Source organism: Dendropsophus ebraccatus, chromosome 11 (assembly GCF_027789765.1).
Source record: "Dendropsophus ebraccatus isolate aDenEbr1 chromosome 11, aDenEbr1.pat, whole genome shotgun sequence".
Classification (NCBI taxonomy): domain Eukaryota; kingdom Metazoa; phylum Chordata; class Amphibia; order Anura; family Hylidae; genus Dendropsophus; species Dendropsophus ebraccatus.
The window spans coordinates 38,579,496-38,605,015 of record NC_091464.1 but is presented as its reverse complement, the minus strand read 5'-3'; the positions used below and the strand labels follow the sequence as shown (position 1 = coordinate 38,605,015).

The window sequence follows — 25,520 nt, the reverse complement described above, 5'->3', positions numbered from 1 at the left end:
AGCGCAAAAAAATCCCAAAGTGCAAAATTGCGCATTTTTGGTCGCATCAAATCCAGAAAAAAATGTAATAAAAAGCGATCAAAAAGACGTATATGGGCAATCAAGGTACCGATAGAAAGATCACATCATGGCGCAAAAAATGACACCTCGCACAGCCCCATAGACCAAAGGATAAAAGCGCTATAAGCCTGGGAATGGAGCGATTTTAAGGAACTTATATTGGTTAACAACGGTTTGAATTTTTTACAGGCCATCAGATACAATATAAGTTATACATGTTATATATCGTTTTAATCGTAACGACTTGAGGAACATGCATAACAAGTCAGTTTTACCCCAGGGCGAATGGCGTAAAAACACATTTCCCCCAAATAAAAGAAATGCGTTTTTTTTTTTCAATTTCACCACACTTTGAATTTTTTTCTGGTTTCGCAGTGTACTTTATGCAAAAATTCAGCCTGTCATTGCAAAGTACAATTAGTGACGCAAAAAATAAGGGGTCATGTGGGTTTCTAGGTGGAAAAATGCAAGTGCTATGACCTTTTAAACACAAGGAGGAAAAACCGAAAACGTAAAAACGAAAATGGGCCATGTCCTTAAAGGGTTAACAAAAGCAGTGTGAAAAAAGCCAAAAATAAATAGTCTGGAAAATGCCAAAATCGCACAACCTTTTCTATGAAGTTATACAGGTTTTTGATCCTGTTACAGTGATACTGTCACCCCCCTTATTCTGCATGCAGGCCTCTGCACCATCCACATGCTTAGATGCTGCACATTCATTATATACCTGTATAAAAATGTGTGTGTTTTCTTTCTTCTTTTAAATGACATTGCGCATGAGGTATGAAAACTGCTAAATTTACCCTTTACACCTGTGTAGAGCAGTCATAATTCAAAAAGGGGGTGACAGTGTCACTTTAAAATTGCTTCATTTCATTGGTGGACAGTGTCACCTAGGCAGAGCTTCATGGTAGTTAGGCCCTTTCCCCAGCCGGTAGATGGGAGCCAACTGCTGTGAAGTCCCGCCTAAGTGACACAGTTAACCGATAAAATGAAACTAGAAAAGTGGCTGATATCACTTAAGGGTACAAACCCACACACCGTATAAGCAGCGTATATACTGCTGCGATACGCAGCAAGTGTTTCATGGGCTCATCCAAGGTCCTGTTCCATCAAATCAAACCTTACAGCTCATTACTTCATAAAATAGACTAGCCCTGCCAGCGCTGCTTCCTATGACCTCTATAGTTTTAGACTTGACATTAAAGAAAGTTAAAGGGGTTATCCAGCGCTACAAAAACATGGCCACTTTCCCCCTACTGTTGTCTCCAGATTGGGTGGGGTTTTGAAACTCAGTTCCATTGAAGTAAATGGAGCTTAGTTGCCAACCACACCTAAACTGGAGACAACAGTAGGGGGAAAAGTGGCCATATTTTTGTAGCGCTGGATAACCCCTTTAACCCCTTCCCCCAATATGACGTCAGGGACGTCATGAAAAGCAGTGGCAGAACGCATCATGACGTCTCTGGACGTCATGGCTTCTCTGCCTCCCCCCTCTGTTCCTAGATGTGATCGGGCAGCAGGAGAAGGCTGTGTCACACAGCCTCCTCCTGCTGCCACTGCCCAGAGAGGAGCTGCGCTCCCCTGGAGCAGTTAACCCCATAGACGTCGCAGTCAATGCGACCGCAGCATCTATGGGGAGATATGCTCCTGCCTGCCGATCGGGTGCCTGGGAGAAGGCTGCGGCACTTGCTGCGCTCCCCCCAGGCTTCCCTTCTCTGCTGCCGAGCGCAGCCCCCCTTTATAAATGATCCCCTATAAATAAGATACACATATTTCATATCAACGCGTCCGTAATGACCCCGTCTATTAACCCGTTAAAAAACTAATAAAAATGAAAATTTTTTGTTAATCCCGCCCCCTAAAAAATAAAGGAAAAACCTATCAAAAAGTCACATGTACCCAAAAGGTGTACCACTAAAAGCGTCAGCTTATGCCGCAAAAGAAAAGCCCTCTCATAACTCCAGTGGTGAAAAAATGTAAATATTACAGTTCTTACAATATGCAAGACACAAACAATATTTATAGTATAAATGCCATAAACTATAACAAAAGCTATATAAAATGGATATCACTGTAACCGTACCGACCTGACTAATAACGATAACATGTCATATGCAACTTATAGTAAACGGTGTACAAAAAAATAATGAAAAACTGCTGCAAAATTGTGTTTTTTATTCGTACCACCTCAGAACAAAATTAATAAAAAAATGATGAGGGTGTCACATGTCCCCTCGAATGGTACCGATGGAAACGTCAACTTGTCTCACACAAATATTTTGGCACGCCAAAGCCTCTGTGACATGGTATAATGGCTAAAAAAAAACTGAAATAAGAAAAGAACCCAAAATTCCCCAGGTCTCTGTCATGTCTGAGGCCTGTGGTTGAGTCAGGTGACGCACTGCGGCCACATACGGGGGATTTCTAGAAACACTGGAATAAGGGGAATAAATAGTGAGTTCCATTTCTCAGTTATCATTTCTCAGTTAGATGTGTAAGAGGAAAAAAATGGATTAAAATGGAATATCTGCCAGATAAAAGAAAATGTTAAATTTCCCCTCCAACTTGCTTAAAGTTCTGCAAAACACCTAAAGGGTTAATAAACTTGTGAAATGTTACTTTGAATACTTTGAGGGGTGCAAGCCCCACAAATTCATTACAGAACTGAACTGGTCCCTAATGAAATCAGAATTTGTAATTTTCCTGAAAATTTAAAAAAAATGCAAAATATTGAAGTCCTCTAACATCCTAACAAGTAAAAGGACGTTCACCAAATGACGTCACCATAAAGCAGACATGTTGTAGATGTTGCAGTAATAATTAGTTCATGTGACATGACTATCTTTCTTAGGCTAGGTTCACACTGCGTTTTCAGCATCCGTTTAACGCATCCGTTTTTTGCAAAAAACGCATGAAAAACGGATTGCAAAAAACGGATTCATTTGTGTGCATCCGTTTTTCCATTGACTTCCATTATAAAAAAAAACGGATCCGTTTTTTTTGGCGGACCAAAACGGACCAAAAAACGTTGCTGACCCCATTTTTCTGGACGTTAAAAAAAAAACGGATCCGATAAACGGATGCTGAAAACGCAGTGTGAACCTAGCCTTAGGAAAAGAGAGTTTTGAAGATAAGGAAACATACATTTTTCAAATTTTTTGCCCAAATGTTGTTTTTTTACAAAAAACTAGTGAGTGTATCAACCAAAGTATACCACAAATATAAAGAGGAATATGTCACAAAAAAAACAATCTCAGAATAATCGCGATAGTTATAACTACATAAAGAGAGACAGGTCAAATTTGAAAAATAAGCCCTGGTCATTAAGGCCAAAACAGGCTGCGGAGGCAAGGGGTTAATGGCTTAGGCTATGTTCACACTTGCATCGGAGGCACTTTCAAGATCCTGCTTTCTCAGATTATATTTTTCCTGTAAAATGACAGAACCTAATGGACCCCAGTTTATGCCAGTTGGTGTCATAGGTGTCTGTCATGTAACACCAATATCACCTATTTTTCTGTTCTTTGGATGGAACAAATTGTGGAAATCACAAAGCTCATGTGGACACAGCCTAAAGGTCCTATTCCACGGAATGATTATCGCCCGAGTCCCGTGGAATAGAAGGCAATGATCAGCCAACATCGTTTATGTCGGCTGATCGTTCATGTCGTTAGTTTTTCAACATGTTGAGAAACAAACGACTGATACAGCAACGATCTTCTGCTGTCGCTCCGTGTAATAGGAGTGGTGGCAGCAGACGCTGCTGTATGCTATGGGCTGCCTGGACGATCAGCGATCACCCTGGCAGCTCCCCCTGGCCCTCCCTGGACCCACCTGCTCGCTGCTGCCGTGTGGAATAGCGGTGGCAGTGAGCGGGGAACGAGGAGCAAACGAGCGCTGAGAGCTCTCATTTGCTCCTCAAGTCGCCCGTGGAATAGGGCCCTTAGCTGCCCATCAGGTACATTACTTTGGGTTTTATACCTTAACGGATCTGGAGGCCTGCCATGGAGCATTTGGGGCAGGCCTGTTGGCCCCAAGTGTAAGGATCTCCCCTCTTTGGCGCAGTGGTTCAAAAAAAGGACCACGGCACTCATCCGTTAAGATAAAAACCCAAAGACATGTACCTAATGGTACATTCGCTTTAATTGCAGTTATTGAATACTAAGCCAGGGACAGATTATATATAAATATAAAGGAAAGACTGAGGCTTCACCTTTATTAAATCCATTCTTGACTTTGTATTCAATAGTTGCATTTGAAAACCTGACCATGTGAACTTAGAAGAACGGCAGCAGTCCTTCTGGGTGTTGCAGCATTAATTTGGATCTTAAAATGCAGCCATCTGTGTAACACCGTCTTCCTTTGTGTTCCATCCCTGAAGTCAACAATTTCCGTCCTTCAACGGGGAGCAGATTCAAAGCCAAGTCAATGAAGTCAATATTATTTTACAAAAATGGTGGTACTTTGCTGCACTTTGACAGTACCTAACAACAGTACTGTAAACCATGACATTAATGCGATGTCTGAATATACTACTATTATAAATGTGCTATTATAAATGTGATATTTCACTAGATAAAACATTCATATTCTTACAAGTCTGTAAGGACAAGGCTTGTACACTTGATGCTGTAAAATTGGACTAGAATCTTTGTTATTTCTCTTAAGAGAAGCTGGATTTACAGTAGTCTAGCAGATATATGGGATTTGGCAGTCACAGCAGAGACCAGATCTGAATGTCTGGAGCTCATTATTGTATCTGGGTTCCCTGCCAGACAGAGGAATAACTTCCTGAGCAGCTGGATGGCCGCAGCATTTCAGATGGGTCCTGCTTTTTAGGCTGCGACATTCTGCATATGCCGGCTACTCGTTTTTAATCCTTTGAAGTTGACAGTGCATTTAAGGGGATTTGATTTTAACTGTATATAACAATATCTATAATGGTGATTTATGTATTTGCACACTGCACTGATGATCTTATGTGATGGTACATACTGTTCCTTTGCCTGGGCATGCTCTTTATTAATATGTTGCATGGAGAGCAGCTATCATCTGTAGGCTAGAAGGTTTTGGCAGCCAAGTTAAATGGGCTCTCTTCTTTTGGACAAGCCCTACTTGTTAAAAGGTCTGTTAACAAGAAGTAGATCAAAAAGAATCTCCTTTCCGGGATTACCAGTGATAAACTGTAATCTGTGGGGAATACAGTAGCATCTCCATACGTGCTGCCTATTTAAACCTGTGTTAGCTGTATATTCTTTATACTTCTTTATAACTTTATTGGGGCCAAGCAGAAGACCACCCTTCCCCCTACGAATTCAAAATTTTATAATAGAATATATCAACATGAGAATTCTAAACCTTGGACAGCCCCTGACCTTGTGGTACACTTTGATGGAACATTGCTTCCAGGTGTTGAGAGTCTCCCACTTGACTGCAGGGGTCCTCATCTGGCGGGCCGCGGTCTGAACCCGGACCGCGGAGGCCAGCTGTCCGGACCCCTGGTCAGACCTCCTAACCACCCCGGGACGGACCGGATCCGGGGCGGTTAGGAGGTCCCGCTCCCCACCGCAATGCCTCCCGCGGCAGTGTCGGCCCGGCCCCCGGCTGATACGCGCTCTCTGGGGACGTCCCGGGGATTCCCCATCAGAGCGCGCACCATAGACCTCAGTGTGCGTCGCTGGCCTGTACTTCCGGGTAGTTCCAGCCGGCGGAGTACGCTGAGGTCACTGGTGCGCGCTCTGCTGGGGAATCCCCGGTACGTCCCCAGAGAGCGCGTATCAGCCGGGGGCCGGGCCGACAGGAGAAAAGAAGAAGGCGGGCGCAGCCAGAACGAGGTGCTAGGTGAGTTGTGGTTTGTTTGTTTTTTTTTTTTGTCTGGGGGCCATCTATAAGGGGAGAGCGCACTGGGGGGCTATATACTCCTGGGGGAAGCTCACAGGGGGCTATATACTACAGGGGGAGAGCACAGGGGGCTATATACTACTTGGGGGGCTATATACTACTGGGGGAGCTCACAGGGGGCTATATACTACAGGTGGACAGCGCACAGGGGGGCAATATACTACCGGGGGGCTATATACTATTGGGGGAGCTCACAGGGGGGCTATATACTACTGAAGGGGCTATATACTACTGGGGGGAGCTCACAGGGGGCTATATACTACTGGGGGGGCTATATACTACTGGGGGAAGCTCACAGGGGGCTATATACTACTGGGGGGGCTATATACTACTGGGGGGAGCTCACAGGGGGCTATATACTACTGGGGGGAGCTCACAGGGGGCTATATACTACTGGGGGGAGCTCACAGGGGGGCTATATACTACTGGGGGGAGCTCACAGGGGGCTATATACTACTGGGGGAGAGCACACGGGGGCTATATACTACAGGGAGAGAGCACATGGGGGCTATATACTACTGGGGGGAGTGCACAGGGGGGCTTTATACTACTGGGGGAGCAACTGGGGGCTATATACTACTGGGGGAGAGCACACAGGGGGGCTATACAGTACTGGGGGAGCAACAGGGGGGCTATATACTACAAGGGCAGTCACCCCCTTTGTACCTAATATCAAAGGGCTGGTGAAAGAGAAAATATGCCAGTTTTCCTGCTAATAAGCAGCAATTCTGTATGTAGATAGTTGAACGTTTGTGAAAAGTAACAAAACACGTTTCTTACTGACGTTCAGCTCGGACCTTCACCTGACAATAGACCCCGGTAAGTGGACCTTCACTAAAAGTTGTTGAGTACCCCTGCTCTAGTGGTTTTCCTTGCATGAAACTGCAAGCTCAAAAAGAAATGGTGGTAGGCATTGTTTTTTTGTGGCACAGTATTGTTGTTTTTCATTGGATATAGTGTCCTGGAGAAGACTTGAGAGATACCAGAAATGTTATTACTATAGCATTATGAAAAGGTTTAGCCGTTGTTTAAAAATGGATGGCCTATCCTTAGAATAGACTTTCAGTATTAGATGGGTGAGGGGCTGACTCCAGGCACCTCCGTCATGACGTTCATGTAAACTTTTGGATTTTATGTTATTGCACAATCATGGAGTGCTATGGCTTTTTACAGTATTAGCATTGGTTTTGTACAAGGCCAATACTAGAACACTATGATCAAATACGACAGGGAACCTGTCACTATGAAAATGCTGTCCAAACTACCAATATCATGGTACTGGGCTAGAGAAGCTGAGCAGATTACTATATAGTAAGGATATGCAAATGTACAGTACTAGAGAGAAGCGCATCGCTAGGCTCGACCGTCGGCTTATCAACCAGCTGCCTTTGAACTCTGTACTGCTCCGCTCCGGGTGCTTGGAAAAGCTCCATCCAGTCCTGGGAAACTTCTAACAGGTTCACTCATCCGTATTGTATAGGATTTATTAGAAAAAAAAAAATCTGTATAATGTAAAACTGCCCATTCTGGGTTCAGGAGTCTAGTGGGCGGTGTCACTTATTGATAGCCTTTCCTGTATGCATATGCTTCTACAGGTAAGTGTCAGCTACTGATTAGGACCACCCACTGGACTCCTAAGCCCAGAATGAGCAGAGATTTAAGTTAATAAGTTAAAAGTTATACACTAAACTTTCCCAATAAACCCTATACCAGTTTGACCAGTCCATTTGTTCAGCATTTGATTACTGGTGGCTAAAGAAGTTGCAGCCCTAAGGGCTACCTGGAAAAAATGGATGCAACAAGGCCTTCATCTAACATCTTCAGCCACCGGTAATCAAATGCCAAACAATTGCACTTCAGCATGCTCGAGTTGCTCTCTTCCCTATTAGAGCTCAGATTGCCCATTCAACACGATGGGTTTCTCTTAAGAGGTTGTCTGGTTAGGGTAACCTAAATAGTTAATCCCATCAGCAGACCATCTATTATAAGATTATCATTAGGGACCATTCTAACAAAATGGTATTACCCATAGCGTGCAGCCCCTTTAAGTTCACTGGTTCCTTTTAACAAGTGCAATATCTACCAATACATTTGGCAACTTTCACCACTCATACACTCCAGTTTCACATAAACACGACTACATAGTGAATTTCTTCTGCCAGACAGGCTTGCTATGAAATAGTTTATTATAAAGAGAGAACGCTCTACCAGGCTATACTTGTTATAATCTGACAATACAACCTGTACCTATGAAATAGTGAATGTTTATTATCTGGAAGAACAACTTATGTGTGCCGACTCCCATTTTCCACTGGAATACAAAGCTGCTAAATAACTTCCCTCATCTGAGCCAATAGTTCATTAATAACCCCTTCACTGTATAAATCTGCAAGTGTATACAGTGCTGGTATTTCCAGTATTTTAGTAGCAGTTTTATATATGCATTCACGGCAATTTGTATTTTTATAGTGGGATTTTCACTTTTAGTGATAATTGCTTCATATGATATCTCACATACTGTATCATAGAATTTGGGGCTGTATTTGCTGTTTATTTCTCTAGAATACTTATTGTAAAGCTTTACACTCCCAGGTGACTTCCACATACATAAGTTTTCTGATTTCACATGCTAGAAATTACCATCATCGGTAATTTCATTACAGATCTTTGACTTGAGCACTAACAGCAGCAATGACATGCCGTATGAAAGCCACTCTACAAACCTGCATCTGACCCTGCTGTAATACAGGCTCAAAGAATAAAAGGTTTACTTTATACGTATGTCTACTACATGAGAGATAATTGAAGCATATTGTGTAGCGCTGCGGAATCTGTAGGTGCTACACAAATAAATGTAATATTATTAGGTGACACGACGCATTCTGTCAGGACCCTTGTCATGTAGTCTAGAGCTGCATTAACAATTCTATTGGTTTACAAAGAAAACCGTCAACAAGCTTGTTGTCAGACACAGCTGTGCTCCTGCAGAAGGTTAGTAGTGATGCGCTTACACAGGCAGATTATCTGACAGATATATTAAGCCAAAGCGAGGAATGGAATTGAGAGGAGAAATGTCAGTCTTTCCTTTGTAACCTGTTCTCTGTTTATAGTCTGCTCCCGACTTTGGCTTCAAAAATCAGATTACATAGTCAGATAATCTTCTGTTCTCAGGTTCTGTGGGGGTCCTAACAGTCGGAACCTCCACAAATCAGCTAGTTATTTGCTATCCTGTGCATATAGGATAACTTTGGAAAACTCCTTTAAGACGGCAAGGAATTCTGGAAGATCTGAGACATTCTGAATACAGTTCTAGATCATAAAAAGACAAATATATATTGCAATTGTATATATATTGTATATATATTGTACAATCAATTGTGGGAAGCCTACACGGTAACCAGTATGGCCACCAACAGAGTTCTCGCAAGGTTGATTGCAAATCTGTCTTGTGATGAGTCCATATGAGGATGAGGATGTATCTTCTGATTCATCTGCATCAAAGGCTCTGCTTAGGGCACTGCTCAAAAGTGGAGCTGGGCGATCTGTTGCACAATTTACACCACTGTATCCTATTGACTTTAACTGGTTCCATGGCGTTCCTATCTGGTGTCCGTCTATTTAGCAGGATTTGAGCAGACTCTGCGAACAGAGCTCCCACACAGATATGAAGGATAATTGCTATTTGGATTTTTTTTAGGTATATATTAACATCAAGAATTATAATGCAGGTCTATGTGCTCATCTTATGGTCCGTTTACACGGAGCGATAATTCGCCCCAATCAATCGTTAAACGATTTTGAAGCAAGATTTGGTTTTTATAACGATCACCACTTAGATGAGTAAATAGTTAGAAAATTTGTTAGAAAAATCGTTATTTCGATCCGTTTAGGATCACTTAAGCCTATCTCACACATGGGGTGAATCTTTGAAAGACTGTTTACATGAAGAGATCTGCGAATTTTTAGCAAACAACCAATGAGGATTTGAGAACATGTTGAAAAATCACAATGAACGATTTTTCGCTCGTCGCTTGATCGTTTGCTGTGTTTACACGAGCCGATTATCGCTCAAATGCGATTGTTATTGCGAAAATTCGAACAATAATCGATCCGTGTAAACGCACCATAAGGCTCTGCTAACATCTCCTTCGCTTTATACCCCAATGTAGAACTATTTATATTATTATTATTATTATTATTATTATTATTATTATTATTAATAATAATACAATACAGACAACACAGTTATTTGTCTGTCTTCCCCTTAACAGGTTTACAGTCAGTCTAAATGCTCCAACCATTAATTGTGTATTGTATTACCTGGACATTGCTTCTGTCTTCCCAATAATCTTGATATGACTGCTACTTTGTTTGGACATTTTGTGTTCAAGATTTATAAATAAAACATATTTATAACAATTTGTAAAAACAAACAAACAAACAAACAAAACACCACCACTCTGTTGGGTTGGGGGAGGTCTATAGCTGTGTATGGCATGCTTTCCTAGTACAGACCCTAAACACATTTACATAACGTGAGCCTACTGTAGCATTCTGTTGGTGATTGGTTGAGTAACATTGTAACACTTAGTGTACTTTTATTAAACTGTGATCATTTCTATCTTTGCAGTGGATGCGATTGTGGAGTTTGACTACAAGGCTCAGCATGATGACGAGCTGACTATAGTGGCGGGTGACATCATCACCAAAATCAAGAAAGAAGATGGCGGATGGTGGGAAGGAGAGTTGAAAGGAAGGAGAGGGCTATTCCCTGACAACTTTGTAAGAGTGAGTACATACTATGTATGCATCATTCATGAAAAATATTAGACTAAAAGACTTTAGAGCTCAAATGCGAGAAGCTGCAAGAGTAGCGTATTCCAGGAGGATAAATTATAGTTTTTAAGTACCATGCCAAAGTTCATTACTCTCTGTTATATACTTGTGTCTAAAAAAAATACGGTCTGTGTGTACTTCTATCTTTTTTGTTCAACATTTTCCAAATTTTACAAGGCATGCAGACAATAAAGGCTCATAGGGCGTGGATTTGCGAAGACAAAATTATCAAAGCAGCGTAGGCAGGGTTCCAGCCCAGATAAGCAAAGGTCCAGAAAAAAGCATCTTGCAGGTGTCCTAGCGACAGCTGTAAAGGCTTCAATCAGACTCTAAAGGCCCTTTTACACAAAACGATTTTCGGTCGTTGGGGCCGATAATCGTCTTGTGTAATAGAAGGCAACGATCAGCCGACATGAACGATGTCAGCTGATCGTTGCAGTTGTTTGTCTTTTATATAACAATAGTCTGCTGCTGTCACTCTGCTGAACAGGAGCGGTGGCAGCACATCGCTGCTATCTTCTATAGGCTGCCAGGATGATCTAATGATCAGCCCCCCCGTAGCTCCCCATGGTCCCCTCTGCACTCACACGCTCACTACCGATGTGTGTAATAGAGGCGGCAGCGAGCGAGGAACGAGGAGCAAGATAGCGCTGACAGTGCTCGTTTGCACCTCTCAGTTGCCCTGTGTAACAGGGGCTTGAGATGGAGGACAGAGTTGTCCCATGAGTATCGTCAATACAGGTTGTATCGTCAATACACTTCACGAGCCAGTATCAGTTGCAAAGGCAGGTATGTGTGCCTGCATGTCCCGTTCAAATACAAAATAAAGACAAATACATAACATAACTATAAAGCCCATGCACTCAACTTAAACCCTGGATGGAGTTAACCTAGAGATCTGATATATAATACACATGTAATACAGAAAACTGTCATAAATACACATGGAGAGCAATATAATGGAGAACAAAATCTGTGGATACTTAAATAATTGCCCGTTCACCGAGGAGACTCAGAGAGATTTGCAATTGGGAAAAGACCACTTGGGCGATGGTTCAAAATTTAAGCTGGCTCATGACCCTTTGAAGTACTTTGAGTGAAGGGTTGGATTACATACTGCAATTCCCCATTCGAGAGGTGTGTAATGCGAAAAGACCTCCATCTATCTGCGATATACCCAGCACCCTTTCCCAGTATTTTTCCATTGGGGACTTGGGTGGCGAAAGCAGACAGGGTAACAATTTCCTATATATAAGGGATAAAAAAAAAGAAAAAAAGAATTTTCAGTAAGGGGAGGGGGGGGGGGATAGTTATAAGCCAACCAATCAACATATGCTGGAAGGCTGGAATGCATTGCTGTGAATATTTTACTACATTGAAAAACAGTCAACTACAGGTCTAAGTGTTAGTAATGTATTGGGAGAAATCGTGTACTTTTTGCAACAACAACAAAAAAGTCTCTCACAGTCATTTACATGATCTTTTTACTTTGTGTCATCTGGTGTTTCTTTAACTGCATACAGTGAGATGTCACGCTTATCACACTGATCTCACATACTGTAAACCAGTCATCCTAGCAGGTTATTAATAATTCGCACATCTAATAGGTGTTACTTTTTAAAAATTCTTATGAAGAAATGACTGTGCTAAATAAAAGAGGATGTTATGCTGGGACGGCCATTGTTCAGTACAACTTTTTAGCCTCTGAGCATTTATAATGAATGTCTTTTCATGGGCAGCATGCAGTATATAAGACCGACCATATGAGGCCCATCAGGGTAACCCCATCTGTCAGACTTTAGAACTTTCTTGGGTTATTTCCCAACCAGTAATAATCTTTGGTCTGTGAGTGGGACAGAACGGATACCTGTATCCCACATCTCCAGTTCTCAGATATACTGTATTTACATAGTTACTAAATAGCAGTTTCATAAGGTCCTTGCTGTAGTGTACAGTATATCAGAACCAGAATGTCATCTGTATGTTATTTTGACATGTGCCACTTACCTGAACATTATTGTAGACCAGGTACACCATTTCAAGCCAAAGCTAGGAATGGATGCGAGAAGAGGAAAAATCTCAGTCTTTCCTTTATGACCTGTTACCTGTTTATAGTCTGTTTCTGGCTTTGCCTTCCAAAATCTGTCAGATAAATCTCTCTGTGTAAACGCACCCTTAGGGTAGCCTCACACGTACCGTATCGCTGCGTATTTAACGCTGCGTTTTTATCGCTGCGTGTTTGGTGTGATTTTTACATGTGAGTTTTGATTTTCACATAAAAATCATGTGAAAATCAAAACTCGCATGTAAAAATCGCACTAAACGCAGCGATAAAAATGTGAATGCATGGTTTAATTGCAGTAATTGATTTGCATTCATTTCATTCCATCTAGCCGTCCAACATGAAACTCCAACATGTGTGAACAGTAAAACAGTTAGGGTCCATTTACACAGAAAGAGTATCTGACAGATTATCTGCCAAAGATTTTAAGCCAAAACCCGAATTGGACTATAAACAGAGATCAGGTCATAAAGGAAAGACTGAGATTTCTCCTCTTTTCAAATCCATTCCTGGCTTTGGCTTCAAATCTTTGTCATATAATCTGTCAGCTAATCTTTCTGTGTAAACGGACCATTAGTCCTGGTTGTTGATTAACTTGTTTTTTCCTAATAATTCTAATATTAAGGCATCCAGGATTTTTTTTCCCCTATGCGTCCATTTGGGGTTTATAAACCTATATATCCCAGAGATCAGCTTCTCCTCTCCTGCTTTCACATTGGTTCCTTTTTTTGTTATAGTTTTCAGTAGTGATTTTTTTCTGGGTGCTCGGCTTTAACTAGAGTTTTACTGTAGAAAACTAAAAAGCTGCCAAGTTTACAGAGCTAAACACCTGACCGTGTGCTTGGCGCTGTAGAGCGGAGACGCCTGAACTCCAGCCACTTCCCCTGCTCATAGCTCCTGTCATCCATATATAGAATATATTGCAGCAAAGGCCACACTGTTCAAAGCCCATTGTAGAATTGATATATAACAGCTCGTAATGCAATGTTTTATCACTGGATTAAAGCCAGACAAGAAGAAATTTGATGTGGTCTATTACATGGTTATCAGAGATCCTTCTTTCAGGAAGGCTTTTTACTGCCGTGCATTCATAGCCAGGTAAATGGCTGCTCTGAATGTGAATGACAATGGCATCCTTATACAAAATGTAATAGTTCACATTTGAATAACAGTAATGCAGATCCATTGCTTTACTTATCTTGTGTTATGTTGTATCATCTATTCTCATTCAGAATATATAGCAAGTCACTACATGAGATAAGGAGAGCGCTCCTCTCTGACTGCAGAGATCAGAATGTGGACAGATATGCTGCTCTCTATTTAGCTGGTTATAAACCCCTATAGCTCTGGGTCAGACGCTTGCTATCTTACCTAACTCCATAGTTCCAACTCCCTAACTCCAAGCAGCCTAGGTTACCTGGACATACAGTACATGCCTATATCAGTGAGGAAGGAAAAGAAGCTGCCACCAGACACATCTCCTGGCACCAGAAAGGATTGAGCATGTTGAAGCCTTTGAAACGTGAAAGATCCTCATGCATTCAGTATTAGATTGTCGAATTTGGGGAATCTGCCAACATGTTAATGTGTATTGGCAGCTTCAGCCCTGTCCTAGAAGTAGATATAGAGCAGCACTACCTCCCAGACATTGTACTGCTAGGACAACTCTGATGGCATATAGCATATAGTATATAGGACAAATGGTTACATGTAACTTGCAAGTAGGGATGAGCGAATATACAGTAATATTGAAGCAAAGTGCTTTGCTAGTACTGTAACTTTGCTCATCCCTACTTCCAAGCAATCATCAGCTGGGAATAAAAAACTGGTCATTTGTGCGTGAAAATCGCCATGATCAGATTTATGGAAGGGGATTGTCTCCGTACAACTCATGCAGCCAGGGCCCAGTTGTCTGATTTACTTTACTGACTTATGTAAATGATTTTACAGCAACCAAACAGCACTTTGCAATATCAGGATCTTCAGTTACATTATATATATTGTAGGTAGTGGTTATATACTGTACGTAGTAGTAGGCGTTGGTAGTACATGCTGTGACTCCTGATACGCTTAAGCTGAGTCAGACTGGATTTTGTGCAAGTTGGCGCAATGTCAGAAGATGATTTATGTGTCTTGTGTGTTCAGCTCATCTATTGAAAAAGGTGACAGGTCACATACCTCATGGACTATACGTATACACGTGTGTTCACTAGTTATATTCTGCAGATTGCATTATTTTTTCCCTTTGTTCACACTTTCCTTTTCTTAGATAACAGATTCTACTTTGTTAAATATGAGACCACTTCCCTGTTATTTTAATATTTGGGTCTTTTAGAGCCCCTCCTATGTCATTGCTACCACCTACAAAAAAATATTAGTATATGACACATAACAGGTGTAACTATAGGGGGTGCACCTGATCTCAGCTCCTGCTTTACGAGGGAACCATGTGACCAGTACTTTCATAAATCATGTATGACGACTTAGGATTACATTGGGACTGTAAGTCACCTGTTGGTCGTTTATACATGAGGTTGAACGTTGCCATAGTCTATGTATTTATTAACATGACATACATGTCATTACACATTCCTGTACCTCATCTACCAAAAAGTACAATTTTATTGGTGGCTAAAAATTATGTCTGCTTCATTCCTAGACTAAGACTAAAAATGAAGTCTGCTTCATTCCTAGACTAAGACAAAAAATGATGTCTGCTTCATTCCTAGACTGAGGGTGGGTTCACACTACGGAATTCGCGCGGACAATGTCCTCAGAATTCCGTTGTGTGTCCGCGCACACGGGGGCGCGCCTTTCCGCCGGCTCCATAGACACCATTCTATGGGCTGGCGTATTCCGCTATACGCTGAAAGAAGTGTCATGTCACTTCTTTCAGCGGATCGCGGAATACGTCCGCGAGAATTCAGTAGTGTGAACCCACCCTAAGACTAAAAATGATGTCTGCTTCATTCCTAGACTAAGACTAAAAATTATGTCTGCTGCATTCCTTGACTAAGACTAAAAATATTGTCTGCTTCATTCCTAGACTAGAAAACTGTCAGCAGAGCTCCCATAGGTGCATGTCTGCTGACTTCCCTGCATGCCAATACAGTTATGAGATTTACATTTTTGTTTCCCTGACTCACTGCTTCTATTCTAGTATTTCATTATAAGGGGCTGAGCATACAACAGTATCCGTTTCAGTTTTTTTTGTATCCGTCCCCCCCCCCCCTTTAAATGGATATGTTAAACATACAGCAAAAACTCAGTTTTAACCTAACCTTGAAGGGGTATTCTGGCAAAAATCTTTTCCCCAGTAATGGAAACACATTATAAAGATATATAACTTTGTTATATGCTACGATCACCTATCTACCCCCCTTCCCTATTTTTTACCCCCTCAACCCCCCACCAGGAAGTGAAGTAAACTCATTCTTATCAAATGACTGTTGACACCAGGCTGCTCTGTGGAAGCCATTTTGTGACAATGACATCATCAAGAGGAAAAATGGTCTAAGCTCTGTTTGGCCAGCCTCCCTTTGTCAGATGACTCAGGTTGCTCAGCTTTGATTGGTTGAGCAAGCTGTAAGCCATCTAACAGTTTTACAGAGTCAGTTAGACATCACAAGAGACAAAGTGCATCATGGGAAAGCCCAAACAAGGAAGTGAAGAAAAAATGATAACACCAACTGTTCAGTTCAGTTTTTTTTTTAGCAGCACGGGAGTTGTCCTTTAAGGGTACAAACACACACACCGTATACGCAGCAGACACGCAGCAGATCTGCAGCATATTTGATGGTGCAGATTTGATGCTGTGTTGTTATTTAGATCTAATCTGCTGCGTATCTGCTGTGTATCGCAGCAGAAAATACGCTGCGTATACGGTGTGGGGGTTTGTACCCTAAGAGTAAGTTTACACGGACGGATCTGCAGCGGATTTTACATTGCGAATTTTCAGCAAAATCCGCTGCGGAACCTATGCCTATTACTTTCAATGAGGATACATACTCGCAGCGGGATTTACATCCCGCTGGGAGTATATACGTGAAAGCTCCATTAACTCCCCGCCAACCGGAGTATACTTTACCTCTTCCCTGCTCTGGCTTGCTTCGGGGGCTCCTGGCGTCTTCACGTCCCGTTCAGCCAGTCAGTGGAACGGAGAGGAGGTAAAGTATGCTCCGGCTGGCGGGGGGGGGGGGGGGCCTAAAGGGACTTTTACGTACATACTCCCGCTGCGAGTATGTATCCACATTGAAAGTAATAGGCACAGTGAATTTTACGCTGCGGATCCGCCCATGTGAATTTGCCCTAACTCTGGAATATGAATTCTACCATATGTACTTGTATCTGTTACTGTGACAGCCATGGTTACATGGATGTAACATTAACAGTAAAACATAAATTGGTAAATGTTTTCTCTTTTTTTTTTCTACATTTATTTAGAACACAAGCAGCGACTTTTTTCCCCCCTTTTTTGCTGCTCCATTTCATTAATGCTCGAGAAGGCCTGACAGTCTCGGTTTTACTCATTCTGAAATTGAGCGTCTTGTCAGAAGGTACGAGGACTAGATGCATATCTAGGAGGCACACAGGATGGCGGGTACAGTTGCCATAGCAACCACAATTCTAAGCAAAAAAAAAACTAAATGGCTTTTAACACAGAAAAGTATGCTACAAAGTGGTAATAATTGACTTGAGGTCGGGATCCAATGCCCTGGCTGTATACTTCTATCCGGCAGTTCATGGAAACATGTCAGAGATTATCATTGGGGGTCAGAGTGCTGGGACCCCAAACGGTAGCCTGCAGAAAGGGGTTCTGGTGCTTTACAGATGCTCCCTGCCACTTTGGTTATTTTCTTTGCATTTCAGCCATACTAATGATAGATCTTACCCAAAAACAAGACAGTGCTTGATCAACTCACCAGGGTTTTGACAGAGGGAAAAGATGCAAAAGTAATTGTAAAATACCTTGTGTTGCATGCAATGCCAGTTTATACTGTTATTTAGCATATTGCATTTACAATATCTTTCTAGTGGTTTTCAAGTTAAAGGGTTTTTCAAGCAAAACTGACTGATGGCCTATGTACAGGAAAGCTCATTAGTCACTGAGTGGCAGGGCGCTGACCCCAGTACCCCCGTTGATCAGCTGTTTGGGCCTGAACTACACAGTGAAGAAGGTCGGAAGCAGTTGTCTCCATTCACTGTGTAGTGGCCGTATCTGACAACTACAGCTCAGCTGCTATTTGCTTGATGTCTTTCAGTGGCTTACCCATCCTCTCGCTATTGGGAACACAAGGGCAGCATCATATTAAAAGTTTATTGTGAGCAGAATACCCCTTTACGTCATACCTAATCCATGTGAGTTTTAACCTTTTACCCAGTGTTTTCCCAGTGAGTAAGTTATCCCGCCATCGTTTTTTCTTTCCCATGTTTGGGACCTCACATTTATTAGTGTTGAACGTCCATCTGCCCTTTCTTATCCCAAGCATTAAACTTATCTAGCTCCTCTATAATGTTAACCACTTTATGCAGTTTAGTATCACAGGCAGGAATACATACCTCCCACTGCAATCCCTCTAAAAGGTCATTATATATTAAAGAGAATGGGGTCCAGAATTGACCGCTGTGGTACCCCACTAGTAACAGTGAATAGTAGTTATGCACTGCCCCCTCAGGCCATCGCTAGACTTAACACAGTGACCATTTTGCCTAGATTGTTCCTTTAAATTGTATTAAACAGAACTCGTACAGCCCTACTGTGCACCCCTATAACAGTGCCCCCATAACTGTGTCCGTTACAGTGCCTGAGCTTAGACCCCCCCCCCCATTACTACCAGTCAGACAATGTACTCTAAGCACTTAACTGCCCCTACTCCTGTTAATAGCCAGCAGAGGGCGCTCTCATATAGATCCCAAGCTCTGGGTCTGCACGTCTGTTCACCGATACCTGTGGGTTTATTTGTATATCGGTGTAGGGACAAAAGAACTGAGGTGCCATGTAATGATACCACTCCAATCAATGATGCTCTCCAGTGACAGCTACATTTTCTGTCAGGAAACAGACAAGGACATCTATGCTCTGCTGGTTTGGGACAGCACAGAGAGGCATTGTGGTGTGCATGTGGCCTTAGGCCACCGATCGGGCACCTCTGCCAATGTTTGAAGTAACATCATGGCTTCCATTTATAACACTGACTGATACATCATTTGACAGATCCAGATGGAAACCACAGTAGATTCCCAACAGACCTTATTAAACAAAAATGGGTTCTCCTGGGATTTCACTGTGGTTTTCAGCATTTTGACTGCAGAAATAACCTTGCATATTATATAATTCTTACCATGAAAACCGATAATACTCACCATGAGATTATTGGGCTTCCTCCATTATCTAGTCCATAATTATAACTGTATTGGTAGGATGATATTGTGTAAACTCGTTCTGTGCTGACTCTTTCCGGTGAAAAAATAATTTGGAAATACGAATAGAAGAACAATGAAATGATTGTATTATGCTGCGTGGGTTACTGTGTTTATATATTAGGGCTGCTATTAGTATTAATGGTCATCTGAAACTATGCCGTATACACCGCAGAGAAATAGAATATTTCCTACCAAACATGGACACATCATTGGCGTAGTGTCTTGGCTGTTATTTGTTTAGTGTGTGTTCTGTCCTGGTCACAGCAATTTGCTTGGCAGCTACTTTCATGCTTCAGTGCAATACATATGCTGTTTTAGGAAAACACAAGTTCTAAACAACTTATTTTAGCTTGTTGGATAAAACACCATTACACATTTGCAACCAGAAACCATGTTTGCCTTAGGCTAGGATCACATCTGTGTTGGGAACTCTGTTGCAGATTCTGGTGAACAGAGGGTCCTCTGCCCGCTGGACATAGGTGGAGTCGACACTCAATTTTGAGTTTAATGTTGTTGTACTGTTCCGGTAATGGTGTCCACTAGAGATGAGCAAACCTTAAAGAGAACCAATCATGGCCGAAATTTTAATTTTTTTTTTTTGCTAATTAGCTGTAAATTAATATTTTATTAATATTTGTAATTGGAATTATGTACTTTTATGCCCGTGATTTTACAATATACACATTCTCTTTTCCTGTCTCGCGCCGGCTCTTTTCAAAAGAGCCGGCGCGAGACAGGAAGCTCCCGGCATGCCGAGCGGCGGGAAGGGCTCCCATGAGCCTTTGCAGCCGCTCTGTAAATACACAGTGATCCCGCGCTATACAGCGCGAGATCACTATGTATGTCTATTCTAACTGGGCCTATTAGTATGTCCCTGAAGATACAGACTGCCTGTGCAGTCTGCATCTTATGCGTTTACCTAATCCTGTATAGTGGAGCAGTAAGGGCGGCGGCGGCCATCTTGATGACGTCACTGGTGCGTTCCAGCGCTGGAACGCAAGGGACGTAATCAAGATGGCGTCCGGCTTAGCTGCACCGCTACAGAGGACTGGGTAAAGTATAAAATACAGACTGCACAGGCAGTCTGTATCTTCAGAAATAAACTACATGAAGATACAGACTGCCTTTGCAGTCTGTATCTTATACTTTACCCAGTCCTCTGTAGCGGTGCAGTAAAGCCGGGCGCCATCTTGATTACGTCCCTTGCGTTCCAGCGCTGGAACGCACCACTGTGACGTCATCAAGATGGCCGCCCCCGTCCTTACTGCTCCGCTTTACAGGATTAGGTAAAAGCATAAGATACAGACTGCACAGGCAGTCTGTATCTTCAGGAATAGATTTAGGGAGAGATAATCTTTTATTATAGGGACAGTTAATTTTAGGTGATTGGTTCTCTTTAAGCATGCTCGGATTCATCAGAACCTGAACTTGTGGCATTTGATTAGTGGTGGCTGTAGGAGTTGAATGCAGCTTTAAAGGGAACCAATCAGCCCAATCGGGTTGATATGAATCCCTGAACTGCTGTATACAGCTTCAGCAGCAGCCGCGGCACGTTCGGGCGCTAGGGGGATTAAAGTCCTTTTTTTCGGGTATACAGCTCCTGCTGCAGCCGCGGCTGGTACGTGCCACGGCTGCTGCAGGAGCTGTATACAGCAGTTCCGGGAACCATATCAGCCCAATTGGGCTGTTTGGTTCTCTTTAAGGCTGCATTGTTTTCCAGGACTTTCTCTAGGGCTTCATCCAACTTCTTCAGCCCCCGAGAATCAATTGCTGCACACTCATGTTCAGACATCTCTAGTGTCCCTTTATTTGCTCAGACAAAAGCTGTATTCTGCATTATTTGGCAAGTGAACATGTCTATTATATAAGAATGGGCCAAGGATCACCACGTTTTATTCAGCATATCAAAGAGGTACATTAGTGAAGTTCTACGAGACTCGCATAAGAACTCAAATAACAATGTATAAATTTATACACAGAGTTGTACCGTAACATACAACAGCGCCTACATTAGGCTGGCAATGTTGATGCAGTGGCACCCTGCTGTCACTGTCCTCTCGTATGGAATAAAGTATCCACTTTTACAATTTACAAGTTGTTGAGTGCCACAGTGCCTTCCTTATTGGATTGTATGTGGACTTCCGTCTCTGTACTGTTGAGCAACAATAGCTTACCTGGTAGTGCCGATATATTCACATTTATCGTATTGAGCACTGCCAGAGTGTGTTGGTGGCACTTTTTTTCTGAGAGTATGGTGGCCTTCTGATGTGAATTAAGGCACTTTGGGTGGAAGTGGCCTTGGTATAGCGTCACTTGGTGTTGCAGTTTTGATGGATGCCATATTAGCCGAAATTTCAGACTGTCAGATTCCTGATTAATTTGTTCTATTTTCTTTTGACCCTGGTAAATTCACTAAAGGAAATCAAGAAAAATTACCGTAATACAGTGTTACTTTTTCTAAATGTGAAGCAATTCAGGCATTTTATTTCCAAAACCTTTTGTATTTAGGGCTGTGATACCCCAGAGGCCTGGGAGTTGCAGATGTTAAACGTTTCAGAAGGCTATTCTCCAGATACATTACTGGAAAGGAGCAAATGCACAGACTGTCTGGAAAAGTTACAGCCTGACAAAAGCGGGCTGGAAATATAACTCTCCAACATTAGCAACCTAATACAGCCAGCCCCGAGTATGGATTAAGTCTTCAGCGTCTTCTCAGGATATAGTCCAGGAAATACTGATTCACTATGACCAGAACACTTTCACTACCACCCCAGTGTTTCCCAATCTATTGGAAATCTTTCAGGGCTGACAATCCACCACTCCTGAAAGGTCAGAAAATGTTGTGTATTTGAAAATTGCAGTTGATATGGATATATTGACGACATAACACAACAAATCCATTGCTCAAAAAGCAGGTGTGATGCATAAGGTTTTAATTATGTGATAGTTGATAAATATATATAGCCAGTAAATATATAAGAAATCTAAAAATATCAAAGAACGATTCTAATCTGCACCATACATTTTCCTACTTTTTAAACTGGAAGTGGATAGTCATGTCATAAAACAAGTACATTGCTGTGAAGTACTATGTTCAGCAATGTACTTCGTGAGTTGGACGATATGTAACCTAACTAGTGCTCACCCAAAATACTTGCAAAATCTTGACATATATATATAAAACTGCATGATATGGGCAAGAGTGTTACACCTTATGCACATTTTACAACAATTGGCACACCAGCCCGAATTAAGGTAATGGCAACTACAAATAATGCAAAAATAGGATGATATAACATAAACAGTATGGTACTGCGTACATAGTGCACAGGTCCCTTCCTGAGGAAGCTGCCTTGCATGCAGTGACACACTTAGGGCCCTATTCCACCGGACGATTATTGTTCAGATTATCGTTAAATCGTTAGAATCTAAACGATAATCGTTCGGTTGAAATGCAGTTAACGACTGAACGAGAAATCGTTGATCGCTTTATAAGACCTGGACCTATTTTTATTGTTGCTCGTTCGCAAAACGTTCGCAAATTGTTCGCATTGAATAAGACATCGTTCGGGCGTTCGCAATAGATACGAACGCAATAGCGAATAAATAGCGAAGAAAAAACAATTGCAATTGCGATCATAAGTAACGATTATCGTTCCATGGAAATGAGTGAACGTTTGCAGGTCTTTCGCAATAGCGGTCGTTTGAGATCGTTAATCGTTAACGATTATGCAAATGATAATCGTCCGGTGGAATAGGGCCCTTAGGGTCTGCTCCTCTTGCTGCACTGCTTGTTGCTATTGTGTAAAGTGTGTCTCCTTTATGTGGTTTTGATTATTATGTTTTTTTTTCTCTTCACAATACTGTATAGGGTTCTCTACAATAGTTGTATCATATATCGGCTTATTTATTGGTGTATTTTCATATTCTGTACATGGGTTTATTTTATTTATATATTTTATTTATGTTGTATCTTGTTACCTATGGAGTTGTGCATTGTGTTTTGGTACCATATTGTCTTATTTTTATGTGGTGGTTGTTTGTATATGGGCTTATTTGAGTGTGTATATTATGCAATACCTCTATACTATGTAGTTTAATGTATGTGGCATTTAGCAGGTTAGTATGTGATTAGGTGGTGATATCATAAAAGAAGTGCAGTCTATGATGTATTGTATTCAGCGGGTTAATTTTTATTGACAAGTGATGTAATGAAACTATTAGATTTCTATCACTTAAAACACTATCTACCAGAAAGTAACTGGACACTTCTGCAGTCTGGATACATGTCACGTGCACCACTGATAAATATTGTGGGGTAAAGAACATCGGCATCAGTCCCATGTAAGATGCCACACAGTTTGGAACTCTGTCATTTTGAGAAAGGTGTAATGGTCGGTTGTCATAGAGATGGCTTTTCCATACCAGACATATCCAGCGATCTGAAGTTCCCAAATTCAACATACGTGATTCACAAGTGGAATGTGAATGGTGGCTGTCGAAATTTTCCCCACCCAAGCACACCCATAAAACTGGGAGTTATGGTGCGTTTACACAGAGAGATTTATCTGACAGATTTTTGAAGCCAAAACCTGGAACAGACTATAAACAGAGATCAGGTCATAAAGGAAAGACTAAGATTTCTTCTATTCTCAAATCCATTACTAACTTTGGCTTCCAAAATCTGTCAGATAAATCTGTCTGTGTAAACGCACCATTAGAGACTGACGGATGCTGTCTCGGGAAATTCAGAACTAAAAAATATGATCAGTATATTTTTGGCTTTATAACCTAACTCTTCATGTTTTTTTCAGCGTTGACTACAATGAGACCAATTATGTGTGAATATTCAGAATCTATTATATCCTTATTAGAATTCACTTCTACAGCCATCACAACAAGGTACAAAGAGGTCAGCAGCCTACCCCAACCAGTGCCATTTCTGTATTTTAGAGTAGATCAAACTGGCTATTAGTATGTCACTAGTACAATCATTCCCATCAGCATTCAGCATTGTGGTCAGCCTACGCTTTAGGCCAGGTTCACCCATCGGATAAGTGGAATGCTATTAGACCAGGTTAGAGATCAATAAATGTGACGTGCAGATTTCATGTATTACTATGGCAGTAGATAAAATGTGTGCTAAAAATCTGCAGCATTGCTGAACCTGGCTTATAAAACAGCATATCCTAGATTTCGTATGCTGTGTGTGAACATTGCAGCTTCTGCCTTAAAAGAAATCTAGCATTCATTGAGCAGGAAAAAGGCCAAGATTCATAAATTCTAGATTATCAGAATTTCATAGGAAATAAGAGATGTTTCCAAAGTGTTCAAAAGGAATAACCAGAACTAGATGCAAAGAGCAAAAATGTTCAGATAAATTAGCTTTTTAGACAAGAACCAGGAGTAAAGAAGGAGGTTTATAAATTCTTTGTGTAGTTTTTGCTCCTTATTTTAGCTTTTACATGAATACTGACTAAAATACTGCAGTGTAAACATAGCCCTTAAGGGGTACTTTGGTGCTGATAAAAAAAACAAAAAAACAATCAATCAATCATAAACATAGTTTTTACACTTCCCTCCTGAGTCTGTCTCCGTTTGAATTTCCCGCTGTTTGCAGGTCTCTGAATCTCCAGTTGGTGTCTTCATTTTTTCTTTACTTCCTGGTTTGGGGTTTCCTACGATGCACTTTGTCTCCTGTGATGTCTAACTGACTTTGTAAACCTGTTAGATGGCTTACATCTTGTTTAGCCAATCAGAGCAGAGCAACCTGTGTCATCTGACAAAGGGAGGCTGCCGTGACAGGGCTCAGACCCGCCTCCCTCTTGAGGATATCATTGTCACAAAATGGCTTCCACAGAGCAGCCTGGGGTCAACAGTCATTTGGTAATAATGAGTTTACTTCACTTCCTGGTAGGGGATTGAGGGGGAAAAGATAGGGAAGGGGGGCAGATAGGCGATTGAGGCATATTACACAGTTATATAACTTTGTAATGTGTTTCAATTACTGGGAAAAAGCTTTTCACTGGAGTACCCCTTTAAGGCCCTATTAGAAAGGCTCAGCTGCTTCCTTAAACAACCTTTCAGATTGGCAGCTGTTTACACAGCTCAGCTTTCATGCAGGGAGAGGTGCATGCACAATTGCTGGATCCCCTTTACTTATTGGCCACACATTCCCCACTTCTCCCCAAGTAAGGGTCCTTTTACATGGCCCGCTATGGGTCCGTGCAGGGAT

General features: G+C 41.7%; 1 protein-coding gene across 1 annotated transcript in view; it reads left to right on the top strand.

Moving 5' to 3' along the window:
- SH3KBP1 (SH3 domain containing kinase binding protein 1) overlaps positions 1–25,520 on the top strand; it is a 249,651-nt gene that overhangs the window by 48,665 nt on the left and 175,466 nt on the right. Inside the window, exon 2 of the mRNA XM_069946144.1 lies at positions 10,595–10,752. Within this exon, the coding sequence (XP_069802245.1) occupies positions 10,595–10,752 (158 nt within the window). The remainder of the gene's footprint in view (positions 1–10,594; positions 10,753–25,520) is intronic.